The 14,610-nt window shown below is 51.0% G+C and overlaps 2 protein-coding genes and 1 non-coding gene across 6 annotated transcripts in view; 2 read left to right on the top strand and 1 right to left on the bottom strand.

Annotated features, from left to right (window-relative positions):
- Positions 1 to 14,610, bottom strand: part of RPS3 (ribosomal protein S3) — a 735,956-nt gene that overhangs the window by 693,731 nt on the left and 27,615 nt on the right. The window contains exon 1 of one of the 2 annotated variants that reach the window (XM_050756433.1): positions 4,688 to 4,691. The exons of the other annotated variant lie outside the window; for it this stretch is intronic. The gene's annotated coding sequence lies outside the window, so the exon portion shown is untranslated. Of the gene's footprint in view, positions 1 to 4,687; positions 4,692 to 14,610 lie in introns of those variants that run through there. 2 annotated transcript variants of the gene reach the window in all.
- The window catches only part of CHRDL2 (chordin like 2), a 34,769-nt gene that overhangs the window by 9,273 nt on the left and 10,886 nt on the right, over positions 1 to 14,610 (top strand). For all 3 annotated transcript variants that reach the window (XM_050756232.1, XM_050756231.1, XM_050756233.1), the window contains exons 2-5: positions 3,387 to 3,499; positions 8,773 to 8,866; positions 11,282 to 11,424; positions 13,549 to 13,642. In XM_050756232.1, the coding sequence (XP_050612189.1) occupies positions 3,387 to 3,499; positions 8,773 to 8,866; positions 11,282 to 11,424; positions 13,549 to 13,642 (444 nt within the window). The remainder of the gene's footprint in view (positions 1 to 3,386; positions 3,500 to 8,772; positions 8,867 to 11,281; positions 11,425 to 13,548; positions 13,643 to 14,610) is intronic.
- Positions 5,481 to 5,543, top strand: LOC126936702 (small nucleolar RNA SNORD43). The gene has a single exon (XR_007719522.1). It is a non-coding gene; the product is annotated as a small nucleolar RNA SNORD43 (small nucleolar RNA).

Below are 14,610 nucleotides of genomic sequence, written 5' to 3'. Positions count from 1 at the left end.
GGGGAGGGAGAGGAATCAGGGCAGGTCCAAGGCCAGGGTAGGGGTGGGAACGCCACAGAAGACCAAAGGGAGTGTATGGGAAAGGAGTGAGATGTGAGACAAACTTTACCTCCTTCACACTCAAGTGACACTCCTGTGTCACTCAGGACTGGCCCTACTGGTTCCCTGAACTTCATCCTAACTGACTTTGGAGGTTCTGAGAGCCTAGGATGTATGAGACCATCAACACATCCAAGAATCATAGAATCTTGCAATGATCAAATCTTAGAACCACAACATTGGACAATTCTAGAAGCTTTGTATTCTAAGGAAATATAGGTTCTTAGAAACATGGAATTCTCAAAATCCTGAATCTTAGAATCCTAGAATTTTGGAGTCTTCAAATGTTGAAATCATGGATTCATAAACTATGCAGAAAATCTTTCAAGATCATAGCTTACCCCCTTCTCTTATTTTGCAGATGGGAAACTGAGGCTCAGAGAAAGGAGGATGAGTCTCTGAATGTCACACAGTGAAGTTGTGGCTTAAAGAACTAAAACTGTTTCCACCGGCCATGTTCAAGGGCTGGGGCTAGTGCCAGCACTGCAGAAACTGAGGCGGCCTGTCGCCGCCTGGCAGTTCTTCCTCCTGCTTGGTTTTGGCATGGCCGTGGGCACTCATCTCACTTGAGAAAGCTCCAGGCCATGCCACCCTTCCTTGTGCCTGTCACCTTCTAGGGTATGGTGGGGTGGGGATTGTGGCCACTGGAGGCCTCCTGCCAGGCCCCCCACATTCTCAGCCTCTGCCAGGTCTATCGGTGGGGGGAAGGGGCCTTCTGCCTGGGCATTAGCTGAGACACTCTTTCTGTCTTCATGCTCTGAGCAGGCGGTGAGGTGAAGGGGGTGCCAACTGGCACAGAGGCCTGGGCTCCAGGGCCGCCCCAAGGAAGGTAAGACAGGGTTTCTTCAGCAACAGGCTGAGACCTAAGGTGGTGGCAGTGTTGCAATCGCCCCCTCCCTGGTGGGAGGAGGGGACTGAGGAAGAAAGACATTATTCACTCCTTGGAGAGTTGGGCTGGCTCTGACCAGCACCCCAGCTGGGCCTGTGTCCCACCCTCTCTGCCAGTGGAGGCTGAGAGATAAACACAGCTCATTTGATACGGGCCAGCCGGGCCTTGCTGGCTTGCTGGGAATGTGAGCTCCACTTTGGGGAGCTGGGAAGGGAATGGCGAGGGAACTAAGTCATGTGTTCCTACTCTCAGCGACCCTCAAAGCACAGACTGAAGGCATCGTGACAGCAGTCTCAAATCTTTGTTCTAGGAGGCCCAAGAGGGCAGAGTAGGAGCAATGTGAGGAACCAGAGAGAGGCCAACTCCAGCTCCTTACAAAGAAAACCTTCTAATGGTTAGGAATGGCCCATGAGCTCCTGTTCCCTGAAGGTGTGTGTCAGGCAGGGGCTGCACGCCAGCCCAGCCCCCAGTGCTGAGAGGGAATTCCTGCACTGAATGTGAGCTCTCCGCTCACCCCACCGAACTCATTACTGCTTTCAATGCTCTGCAATTCTGTTTCAAAGTCTAAGAGAATGTGATTTAGGAAGTGTGAGAACCCATGTTTCCAAGATGCTTGACTCTGGAAAATGAGGAGGAGGCATGAGAGGCAACTTCTCCATTTTAGACCAACAGGGGACTAAAAGAATAAGCTAGGGAGTTGGGGATGGTGGCCGGTGGGGCAGAGAGAGAAGGCAGTTGAGCCTTTAGGCCCTGGAATTGGGTAAAAAGCCATAGGAGATGAGTTGAAGAGAAAGGAGCTCTGCTTTGGAGTTAAGAGTCCTGGGTTGAAATCCTAGCGGAGGACTTTAGGCAAGTGGCATAGCCTCTGTGAGCCTTCTCATAATTGTGGTAACAGTCACAAAGCCACTGCAAGACGGATACTGTCATCTATTCCGGAAGATGACAATGTCCATTTTGCAGTGGCTTTGTGATTGTTACCACAATTATCATAATAATAGCATTCAACTAAGGGTCAGAAACCGGACTGGGTAAGCACTTTACAAGCGTTATCTAATTTAATGGTCAAAACAACCATGTTAATGAGATAACTAACTTCTGTAAGGAGTTCGGCAAAGAGAAGATAGTCAATAAATGTTGGTTCCCTTCTCCATATTTCAATCTCGTTTAATTCAACAAACCTTTACTGGCACTTAGCTTGTGCTGGGCCTCCCAGTTCCTCCTGAAAAGAGCTCAGGCAATGGAATGTTTTTCCCTGCTGGCGTGAAGATCACCAGGTACCTGTGTAGAGGAGGGTTGGCGAGGATAGGGTGGGAGGCAGAGGGGCGGGGCACAAGGCTGCAGTGCTGGGCTGGGCAGTCTAACCCAGGGCTGGGGATAAGTGGGTAGGATGTGGGAGCAGGAGTAGATCAATAGGTTACGAGAGGTGAGAGAGGCAGAGGTTTCAGGAATGCAGGATTGTAGGAGAGATAGCCAACCCATGGAACAAATGATTTTAGTAATTCTTAGAAGCATTCATCCAGATATTGACAACTGATGTACGATTGCAAAAAAGTCCATTGATGTGCCAATCACAAATCACAGTAGTAGCAACGACCATTTTTAAAGATACTTGAAAGTCAGTTTCCTACAACCTTTCCATCATGGCTCACCAAAATATAAGGACATAGAAAAGTGTGAAAGCAAGGAAGCTCCCAGCACCATGGCCTTGGGCCCCATCCCTGCCAACCCTCCTCTACACAGGTGCCTGGTGATCGTCACACCAGGAGGGCTTTGTTCAAAAGGTAGGCTACAGGACCCAGAGAATATGTGTACACGTGCGTGTGTGTGTGTGTGTGTGTGTGTGTGTGTGTGTATAGGGGAGCGGGATGAGAGAGGAAAGAGGGGTGGGAAGGGAGGGAAGGGTGTGGTGATGTACTAAATAAGCCAAATGGGACAAATAAAAAGGAAACAAGCGTGACTGTGAGGGCAGAGGAACGTGGGACTGAGTCAGGAGACTGATGCTGCCATCTCTGCCCGGTGACTGACTTGCTGTGTGGCCCTCAGGTGTAACTTACCCTCTCTGGGCCTCATTCATCTAATCATAATAATTAATGTTACCATGATATAAATCTGTACAGCATTTCAGTGCTTGATTCCCTAACTGCCCTGTGAGATAAGCATTAAGGTTCAGAGACAGTGGCATGCCCAGTGTCTCACAGTAAGTGTGTGGTCAAGCTGAGATTCAAACTCAGACCTTCTGGCCCCCTGCCTAGGAGAGCACGCCCAGTTGTCCAGCAGATTCTCTTTTGCCTGAGTGGCCCAGATGACATCTCTTCTAGAGCTAGAAAGAAGGAGAAATGAGACAGGGTCTTTGGGCTGGAGCCTCCTGGGACTAACATGGCACTGGTCGGTTTGCCAGGCCCAGACATGTTCTGCCTTTTCCATGGAAAGAGATACTCCCCTGGCGAGAGCTGGCACCCCTACTTGGAGCCACAAGGCCTGATGTACTGCCTGCGCTGTACCTGCTCGGAGGTAGGTTCCTCTGGTCACCTTGCCACCTGTGTCGGGGATATCTGAGAACCCTCCAGAGAAGTCACCCCAGAGGGAGGACCAGGCCTTCTAGAACTGTGCTGTCAGCAGCAGCTGAGGGACTCGGGAAAAGCCATTTCACTACTGAGTACTCAATATATAGGATTAGATGGCTACTGTGTACCTCCCAAAGATAAGTCACACAAACATTAGTGGCTGGGTTGGGATGAGGACCCTGGTCTCCCATCTCACATTCCAGCTTTCTTTCCACCTCATAGTGGTGCCAGTCTCCCTGCCTCCCATGCAGCCCAAGACAGAGCCTTTTTGACCTTATCTTCCATTCCCTCCTTTTCATGTACTATTTCCTCCAGCCACTTCGGCCCTGCCTTAGGATGTGTCCCCCACCTCCACTAGCCCAATTACTTATTCCTCAGGGATTTGCCCAAATGGGAAAATGACCTCCACCTGGAAGAATTTGCTTCTTCTGGGATCCTACAGAAGTTTCTCTGCCCCTTTCTCCTATCACTGTTGACCAGGCAGCATAGTTACTGCCCCTCCTAGACTGAACCTCTGAGACTAGGACTTGCTGGGCTCTCACTCATACCTGGCATGATTCCTTGCCAAAGGCTGAACCACCTGAGGTAGAGACCATGTCTTTGTTTTCCATCTCCTCCCACCCCACCGTACCCCATAACAATCCAGCACCTCCACAGGGCCTTGCAAAATCAACTGTGTAGAATGAATGAGACCCCCATGTGGTCCAGAATTCTCAAGCAAGATATGAGATTGGAGGAGTAGAAGAGGAGGAAGCGGCTTAGAAGGCTTGAAAAACCCTTGGTTTTAGCTCAGCTGCCTGGAACCCAGTGTGGATGTCCCCAGCTTTCTTTGTCTGGGTGTTGGTGCTTGGAGGGAGGGGTAGCTAGCTCCTAGCCCGAGCCAGCCTCCCAGCCCCTCTCTTTCCCTGCACAGAGCCAAGAGAGGAATGCGGAAGGCCTCTAAGAGTCTCCCTTGTTAAAACAGAACCCTCTGGGGTGGGAGCAGAAAGAGCTCTGGAGGCGATCCTGTGGGGTGGCGGAGGGGTGGCTTAGCCCCCTCCTGACTTTGACACTGGGGTCCCACTCCTCCTGGGGTCTTTCCCCCGACTCACCACTGCTTCTACCGTCTTGGCCCCAAGTAGAAATGGGGACACAACCCCCATCATCACTGCCTCCCCTCAATTTGCCTTGGCACATCTGAGGCCAATCAGCCTTTTCAAGAAGGACTTTATGAAATATAGCCAGAGAACAGAAAGGAAATCATAACAGAAAATTCCAGACATATCATGTGGTCCAGTTGACAAAGTCCAAGTTTTTTGAGCCATTGGAGTTAATTCATTTCTCCTTTCCCAGAGTTCACATACAGTTTCCTCAACCCAGAGGACTTGTGCTGTTATCTGCAAAATATACCCTCAATCCCTCCACTTCTCTCCACCATCACTGCTCCCCGTAATCCAAGCCACCATCATCTGTCATCTCTTTCCTGGGCTGCCACACAAGTCTCCTAATGGGTCTTCCTGTTTCCCCCTCTAAATCCATCCTCCATGTGGCAGGGAGAATGGTCTTTTTTTTTTTTTTTTTTTTTTTTTTTTTTTTTTTTTTTGAGACAGGGTCTCACTCTGGTACCCAGGCTGGAGTGCAGTGGTGCGATCTCAGCTCACTGCAGCCTTGACTTCCCAGGCTGAGGCAATGCTCCCACCTCAGCCACCTGAGTAGCTAAGACCACAGGTGCATGCCACCATGCCCAGCTAATTTTTGTATTTTTTGTAGAGACAGGATTTTACCAGGTTGCCCAGGCTGGTCTCAAACTCCTCAGCTCAAGAAATCCACCCGCCTCACTCAGCCTCCCAAAGTGCTGGGATTACAGGAGTGAGCCACCGTGCCCTGTGAGAATGGTCTTTTCTCAGCATGAAACTGATCATGTCATTCCGCTCTTAAAACCCTCCAGTAACAGATGATGAACTCATTGACAGGCATGCAGAGACTGTGTGCTGATTGTCATGTTCTGATTTAGGGAAAAAAGGAGAGAAAAGAAAACAAAAAACCTCCAATAGCTTTTCGTTGGACCTAAAGTAAAATTCAAATTCCCTGCTGAGGGCTCTGCTTCTGTCTTATTCTCCAATTTCTTTTCTTTTCTTTTCTTTTCTTTTCTTTTTTTGAGATGGAGTCATGCTCTGTCACCAGGCTACCAGGCTGGAGTGCAGTGGAGCAATCTCGGCTCACTGCAACCTCCGCCTCCCAGGTTCGAGTGATTCTCCTGCCTCAGCCTCCTGAGTAGCTGGGACTACAAGCACCCGCTGCCACGCCTAGCAAATTTTTGTATTTTTAGTACAGACAGAGTTTCACCACCTTGGCCAGGATGATTGCCATCTCTTGACCTCATGATCTGCCCGCCTCGGCCTCCCAAAGTGCTGGGATTACAGGCATGAGCCACCGCGCCTGGCCTTATTCTCCAATTTCATTTCATACCTGCTCCCTCTGCTGCAGCCACACTGACCTCTGTCAGTTTTTCCAACACTTGAGCTTCATTCCAACTTATTTCCTCCACTTGGAATGTTCTTCCCTCAGATCTTCTCACGAACAGTTCCTTCTGATCTCCCAGTTCATAACACAAATGTTACCTCCTTATAAGGCCTTCCCTGACAGCTGTTTCTAACAGAGTCTACCCCTATTAATTAAATAATATTCCTCTATTTATTTATTTATTATTGATTGATTGATTGATTTTGAGACAGAGTCTCACTCTGTCACCCAGGCTAGTACAGTGGCACGATCTCAGCTCACTACAAACTCTGCCTCCCAAGTTCAAGTGATTCTCATGCCTCAACCTTCTGAGTAGCTGGGATTATAGGCACGCACCACCACGCCAGGCTAATTTTCATATTTTTAGTAGAGACGGGGTTTTACCATGTTGTCCAGCTGGTCTCAAACACCTGACCTCAAGCTATCTGCCCACCTTGGCATCCCAAAGTGCTGGGATTACAGGTGAGAGCCACCATACCACGTCCTCTATTTTATTATATATCATAAATTTAACATCTGAAATCTTCTTGTTCCTACTTGTTTACTTTTTTCTTTCTTTTTTTTTTTTTTTTTTTTGAGATGGATTCTCACTCTGTCACCCAGGCTAGAGTGCCATGGCATAATCTCAGCTCACTGTAACCTCCACTCCCGGGTTTAAGCAATACTTCTGCCTCAGCCTCCCAAGTAGCTGGGATTACAGGTGGGCTACTACTGCCTGGCTAATTTTTGTATTTTTAGTAGAGACAAGGTTTTGCCCTGTTGGCCAGGCTGGTCTCGAACTCCTGACCTTAAGTGATCCTCCCACCTCAGCCTCCCAAAGTGCTGGGATTATAGGCATGAGCCACTGTGCCCGGCCCTTGCTTACTTCTTTAATAGTCTATCTTTCACTGCTAGGATGTGAGCTCCGGGAGGGCAGAAACCTTGTTGGTCCCACTCACTGCTACATTCCTAGTGCTCAGAAGAGGGCCTGGCACCCAGTAGACCTGCAGCAAATATTGAGTATGAATGAGTCCACACCTACCCACTAGAGGCAGCTCAGCATTGTGGAAAGTGCACGGGCCCTGGTGATAGTTTTTACCTGCTGTGTGATCTTAGGCAACTTAACCTTTCAAGGCTCTTTTCTCATTTAAAAAGTGTGACTAATACTATGGTACCTACCTCTAGGGGTGTTGAGAATATAAAGTGGGATGATTTTTATATAACGTAAAGGCCCTACCTCAGTAGCCACTCAATAAATGGAGGCTATGACTTCCTGAGAGGTTCCCTGTAACTGCAAAGGGCTTTTCCACGTGCCTTACCTGCCCTTTCACCACTAACCTGTCTCCATCCTATTTCCTGCTTCGTGGTGCTAATAATAATCACCATCCTTGGCTCCTCCAAGGCCAGAATCAAGAGACCGATTCTAACTCTTCAGGTCACACAGTCCCTTGCACTCCATCCTAGTTTCTCATCTGGGAGCCTCAGATGTCTAGCGTCTAGTTTATCCTCTAGACATTTATTAATCCCCCATGTGTGTTGGGACTCTAGAAGGCCCCTATTAGAGCTTAGCCCAATTCTGTGGACTCTGGGATGCCCCTTAGCACTGACTAGTCCTTGCAATTACCTCTGGCCATCTTGGGAAGCAGTGATCCCAGAAGGCATAGGGCCATTCAAGGGCCTTCCATGGGGCAAGAGGCTGCCTCTGAAGTGCTATCGGGGAACTCAGGTCCAGGGAGAGGGCAGGGGGAAGGAACCAGGGGGAGAAGTGGGGCTAGAAACAAACTTTGCCAACCTCAGAATCGTGAACAAAGCAGGCTCCATTCATCTAGGAGAGGACCATCGACCCCTCCTTTCCTTACTCTCATTTATTCACTCACTCATGTATTCATTCAGACTCCAGCAGCCACTAACTTGGAGCAAGGCCCTATGCCTACTATTCTTTGGAATTCGTGGTTGAATTGGTGACACAGGTGTAAATGGTTCATCACAATACAGCAGAGTGACCCTTGTAACAGAGTGAAGAACAAGGTGCGGGAAGGCTGAGGGGCCAAAGAAAAACCGCCTGGAGAGCTGGGAAGACCCCCACGAGGCGTGGTGGCCACTATCCGTCAGTTTCTGCTTGTCTCTCTCTGCGCACATTCCCCTGCCCAGTTCTCTCACTTGCTATACTTGAAAAAGAGAAGGAACTTCAGGCCTCTCCTTCGGTGGTGCCAACTCCAAAGGCTTTGTGCAGGATTACCCAAACCTCCCAGAGATTTAGGGGCTGGATTATAAAGCCATCCATCTTCTCTACATCAGGTTTTTCGTCTCACACCCCGTCCCGGTCACGTGTCCTCATGTTTTGTTCCTTTCTTGACCACAAGGCTCAGGCCCAGGGTTAAAAGGACCAAGCCCCAGAGTTAAAATAGTGCAGTCAAAGCATCAAGATCAATGTCAAACAACTCTAGGCTTTTCCTTGTCTTTCTCTGTGAAGGGGACACAGTGTTTGAGCAAGTCCATGAACAGGTCTGACCTCCTCCAGGGTAGAGGAGGCACATGGATGTGTGGGCCAAGTGAGATCCCCTTGGTGGGCAGGAACGGGGAAGGACTGGGCACACTTGAGTTCATTGTTTTCAGTCCAATCACAGGCTTACTACAAGTACAGACTTCTGCAGTTGGGGTGGAAGTTTTGGGAAAGGACAGGTACAGGTGGAAGATGATGGTTCTTTGAACCAGGGCTGACCCTTGTGTCCCCTTCAGAGCGCCCATGTGAGTTGTTACCGCCTCCACTGTCCGCCTGTCCACTGCCCCCAGCCTGTGACAGAGCCACAGCAGTGCTGTCCCAGGTGTGTGGGTAAGTAGCCATGCTCCTCCCCATTGTCCACTGACCTTTCTCCTACTCCCAGTGTAGCCCTCTAGCTGAGGGAGAACTCTGCAAGGAGAGGGGCAGTCTCTACCCATCAGAGGTGTAGACACACAAAGGTGCTCAAGGGAGGAAATATCCCAGATCTGCAGGCAGTGCTGGGGTAGCAGAGACTTCGTGTCCTTAAGTAGGTGTGCATGGCAGGGGAGGGAGGACATGCAGAAAGTAGCTGCAGGAAACAGGGCCTTGCTTGGCCTGCTGACTGGCACACTTGGGCTCTTGTCTCTCTCGGGCCTGCCAGAGCTGGAGGGTATGGGCGCAGTCTGGGAAGTGAAGGTGAGTGATCTTGGGATTGAAGGTCCTATGGGGAGACCCTAGAATTACCACTGGGGGGCTGAGAAGGACTAAAGGAGTCAGGCCCTGTTCTCTGAGATTCCTCGCACTGCTGAGATTCAGGGACTCTGTGTGTCCTGATGCTCAATGTCTATGATTCCATGATTTTAAGATTCTAAGCCTCTGAGAATGAGATTCCAGGAAGAAGAGGTCAGAGAAAGGAGAGGTGGTCTGGGAAGAAACTGGCAAAAGCAAGTGTCCAGTGAGGGGCAGTCAGAGCGGAGGCCAACTTGGAGGTGGGAGGGGAGGTTGAGAGGAAAACTGATGTTTAGAAGCATCAAGAAAGTGGTGAAGAAGAGGCTTCAGATTCTGGTCTCGGGTCCGGGCTCTGGAATCAAGGCTTTCCTGGTGAGCTGGTATGGAGTGGGGCTCATTTTCCAGCGGGGAGCCCAGTAGGGATCTGACTCGTGGCCCTGATACGGGTCATAGAGATTCCTGGCTGCGGGTTCCCGAGGGGAACAGTGGCTCTCAGCTTCATCCTGCACAGTGAAGGAGTGTCCTCATGTCTGATGCTGACTCCAGGGGGCCTCAGCTCTCCTTGCTGACTTTGGGTTTCCCCTTGTGCTTGGCCCAGGCCTCTTGTTGCTGAAATGCTCTTCACTCCCTCTCTCTTTCCATCCCCTGCTCCTCTGCCTGCTTGGCTCCACAGTTCAAGATTCTGCTTGCCACTGGCCCTTCAGGAAGTCTTCCCTGGCCACTCCTCCCTGGCTGAGTTAGAGGCTCCTCTTCTCTGCTGTCACAACTTCTGTGCTTCTACCCACCCTAGCCCTTACCTGCTACAGCATCATTGCTTGTGGCTTGTCTTTCTGCCTAATTAGATTTCAAACTTCTTTTTTTAAAATTAAAAAAAAATTTGGCCGGGTGCGATGGCTCGCGCCTGTAATCCCAGCACTTTGGGAGACTGAGGTGGGTGGATCACAAGGTCAAGAGATTGAGACCATCCTGGCCAACATGGTGAAACCCCATCTCTACTAAAAATACAAAACAATTAGCTGGGTGTGGTGGCGGGCGACTGTAGTCCCAGCTACTTGGGAGGCTGAGGCAGGAGAATCGCTTCAACCTGGGAGGCAGAGATTGCAGTGAGCCAAGATCATGCCACTGCACTCCAGCCTGGTGACAGAGAGAGACCTTGTCTCAAAGAAAGAAAGAAAAAAAGAAAAAAGAATTAAAAATCTCTCTTTTTTTTTGTAGAGATAGGGTCTCACCATGTTGCCCAGGCCAGTCTCGAACTCCTAGAGTCAAGTGATCCTCTCACCTCGGCCTCCCAAAGTGCTAGGATTACAGGTGTGAGCCACCATACCCCTAATTTTTGAGTTTCAGTTTCTTGATGGCAAGGGCTGAATCTTACTCATTGCTCCATTCCCAATACCTAGCATGGTGCCTGGAATAGAGGAGTGCTTAGTAAAGGGGTCTTGAATGAATGAGTGGGTTCTCTCGGGACCAGAGGCTTACCCCTCCACCTGGCAGGATAAGGATGGACTGATGGGCAGGTGATGGGGAGGGGGACTCTGGGGGCCAGTGAATGACAGGAATTTACACAAGCACAGGGACAATCATCCCAGCTGGTGCCACTAGAATGTAACCCTGTGAGGGCAGGGACTCTTTTGCTCACTGCTATATCCCCAGCACCTAGAACAGTGCCTGGCACTGAGAAGTGCTCCATGAGCCCTCATGGAGCTTATGGAGCCCCACTAACTTGGCACCACTGAGTGGAAGCTGAGGCTGCCGGCTTTACCTTCTTGCTCTCACTGGGGCTGGCTCAGACACTGAGGGGGCCAGAGGGCTGTGGTAGGGGTCATGGGAGGGAGGGACACAGTCAGATGTAGGTATCAGAGGGACCTCTTAGCTGATATGGGGAATGGCTGGCAAGGCCCAGGCCAGAGCTTGGTTTAAATTTCAAGTTGGGGTCAAATGCAAAGTCTTCAGAAAAGTGGCCTCGTTAATTTCAGCAAAGGTTTTTAGATTCACATGAAACCTCATTTTAATCTTCCTCCTGCCCCTCCCCAACTACAGAACCTCACACTCCTTCTGGGCTCCGGGCCCCACCAAAGTCCTGCCAGCACAATGGGACCATGTACCAACACGGAGAGATCTTCAGTGCCCATGAGCTGTTCCCCTCCCGCCTGCCCAACCAGTGTGTCCTCTGCAGCTGCACCGTAAGAACTCCTGCCTTCCCTTCAGCACAGGCCAGCGCTCTGGGCCTGCAAAGAACACAGTAGCCTGGACTGCAGACTGGGGGATTGTCCCTCCTGGCCAAAGCAAAATGAATGGGCTCAGGGGAAAGGGAACATCTGGGGTTTGGAATGTCCTGTCCCTAGCTGGGTCAGGTGACCATTCGGTGAGCTTCCACACCTTCCTGAGCCTTCTGTTTCCCCCAGTAGATGCTGCATTCCTTGAGGGGAGGAAACATATGTGTTTCATTTCTTTATCCTCTGCTGTCAGTCCAGGACCTAAAGCACAGGAGACATCTGTCATGATTGTTGAATGAGAGAATGAATACGCAAATGATCAGTTATCAGTCCTGGGGGACAGAGACAGGGCCAGATCATCTGTAGTAAATGGAAATTAATCTGAAGCTACTTAAACTCCTCCTGCCTATTGTTAGAGCTGGACCTCGGGGCAGGCAGGGCTGACTCGCAGTGTTATCATGGGACAGAGACTGAAGCTACGCAGGGCCTCCTCTAGAAAGTCTTCAGCCTCCTCCTTGTAAGGGAACTGCGGACTAGGCATGGCCTTCCTATAGGTTTGCAGGTGACTTTCAGCATGTCATTTTTAACCCTTGGCTTGGCAACTCATCCATGAATTGGCAGGAGAAGCCCCTGCCCTCCCGATTTCCTTACTACCTGATCACCACACTCGGGCCTCTGAGTGCGTAAGGGAGTCTGACCAAATGATCATTAATGTTCTCTCCAGACGAGGTATCAGAAACCTGTGTTTGAGTTCCAGCACTGTCCCAGTTCCCTGTGTAACCTCGAACAAGTCACTTCTTTTGGGCCTGCCTCCCCGTCTTTTCAGTGACAGGGTCCCATCAGTCTGAGTCTCTGAATCTTCAAGTTTCTGTGCTGCAGAGCAAACAGCCTGCAAATAATGAGGAGTGATTACTTATAAATCAACCTAGTAAGCGATTACCTTTTGCAGGATGTGAGCCTTTTGCAGTGGTCTATTGTGTCACCAGGTTCATAGAAATGCCTGGTTTATAAACAGTATCCGAATGACCCTAGGGGAAGGATATCACTATTTCTGTTTTTCAGATGAGGAAACTGGGGCTCAGAACAGTTAAGTGACTTGCCTGAGATCACACAGCTAGTAAGTGACAGAACCAGAATTCAGACCCAAGGCCACCTGGCTCCAAAGCCAATGTTCCTTTCCCTGTGCCTCCCCTGAAAGGATGAGGCCTGGATGAGGAGGGGCTGTGGCAGGAGACAGAAATGCTGGGTGGTGGGTGGTGACAGCATTCCCAGGATTCCTCTGTTCATTCTCCCTGGATAGTTGGGCCTTCCCTTCTTTCTTCTCATCCCTGACTATAGGAGACTGGCGTGACTTCTGGCCTCGCCCGAGGGACCAGAACACTCACTCCTCAGACCCTCTGGAAAGGGAACAGGGAAAGATCTCAAGGCAACAGCGCTTCCCCCCAGGCACGTTGTGCCTTGTGCTTTTCACAACCATTCCCTCGCTGGATCTTCACACCCCAGATGGGTGTGACCCCACTTCACAGAGGAGGGATCTCAGGCCCGGAGGAAAGAAGTGACCACCAAAGGTCACCTGGCCCCAGACCCCCAGCAGGTCCCTTCCCCTGCAGTCTTGCCTTTCAAGGCTGGATCCCAAAGTTGGAGACCAAGGGCTTTCAGTAAAGAGCAAGACGAGCCCAGGTATCACCTACCCGTCCCCCTCCCAGGACGTTGATTTCAGTGGGAAAAGCTTGAAGACTGGGCCCCAACTGTCTTTCTAACTTGAGATGGCTCAGGCCCCGCTCCAGCTCCTCATCTGTAGGATAGGGAGATTCCCGCCTCACCAGGTAGCACCTAGGGACAAACTGGCTGTGAGTGAGTCGGAAGCTGAAGGCTGGATGTTACCTGCAGGTCCTGGAAGTGGGGCTGGGAGGGCATGGGGGACCCCCTCCTCTGAGCTGGCTGGGCCTTGCCCAGGAGATGCTGCTGCTTCCCCTCCCCACCATAGGAGAGACCTCAAGGCCATTTGCTCCCAGGGAAGCGGGTGTCCCTAGTCCCCAAGGCTAGCCCTCGTCAGAGCTCATTTCCCAGCTGGCTTGCTCTATCTGTCAGGAGGGCCAGATCTACTGCGGCCTCATGACCTGCCCTGAACCAGGCTGCCCTGCACCCCTCCCACTGCCAGACTCCTGCTGCCAAGCCTGCAAAGGTGAGTCTGTCCCTCCATCTGGCAGAGCTCACCCACCCCTCCACTCCATGGGCCTAGCCATAGACTGTTAGAGCCATGAGGAACTGCAGGGGACACCCAGCATGTAGCAGACGGCTCTTTCCTCCAGGGTAGTAGCTTAGCCTGCACCCCCCAGAAAGCAGAGCCTGGCAGAAGCTGATGTGCTACTTATTTGTATTGCAGTCCTTGGGGGAGGAAAGAGGGAAAGGCGGAGTGAAGCAGGTAAGGAGAGAGAAGCAATGCAGGAATATGTCCAGGGGCTGGCCTTTGCTTGCTAACCAAGCAAAAGTGACCTATTGCTCTAAGTAGTCTCTGCTTCTCAGAAAAGTCTGGGGTGGTAGAGGAAGCAGTAAGAATATGTCCACCAGCCACCAACTATCTCTCCACTGAGCCCAAAGACTCATCCATGCGTGGGACTTCCTTGCTGTGCATGCATGGGTGGGTGCTAAGTAGCCCTGGGAGCACAGGCAGGAGTGGGCTGGGGTAAGGAGTGGGGGCAGGGGATGTGGACTGGAGCTGCGGACTTGAGGGAGGGACACTGTGAGGCTGAGCCTGAGGGAAGTGTTGGGGAGCCTGTGCAGGGGGGCTGCCGCTGCAGTGCCTGCCATGGGGGGACAAAGTCCCTGCAATCAGATGAGCTGAGAAGACCATAAGTGGCATGTGAGAGGGGTCTAGTACAGGTAAGGACTACGTCTCATCCTGCCTTCCTCACTGCTGGTCACAGTATTGGGCTCACCAGGGATCAGAACATGTCTTTCATATAGAACCCAGGTAGAACCTCTTATAAAACAGGGAGGCAACACATCAGCTAGTGAAGGGCGGGCTAGGCTTGAGCAGAATGAAGTGGTTGGACTGTTCCCTGCAGGCTGGGGTGGTCAAGGAAAGCCTCCTGGAGGAGGTGGCACTCAGGTAGGGGAGTGCTCCACAGTGGATGCATCCCCAGATGTTGG

Source organism: Macaca thibetana, chromosome 14 (genome assembly GCF_024542745.1).
Source record: "Macaca thibetana thibetana isolate TM-01 chromosome 14, ASM2454274v1, whole genome shotgun sequence".
Lineage (NCBI taxonomy): Eukaryota > Metazoa > Chordata > Mammalia > Primates > Cercopithecidae > Macaca > Macaca thibetana.
This window is presented reverse-complemented; position numbering and strand designations above follow the sequence as displayed.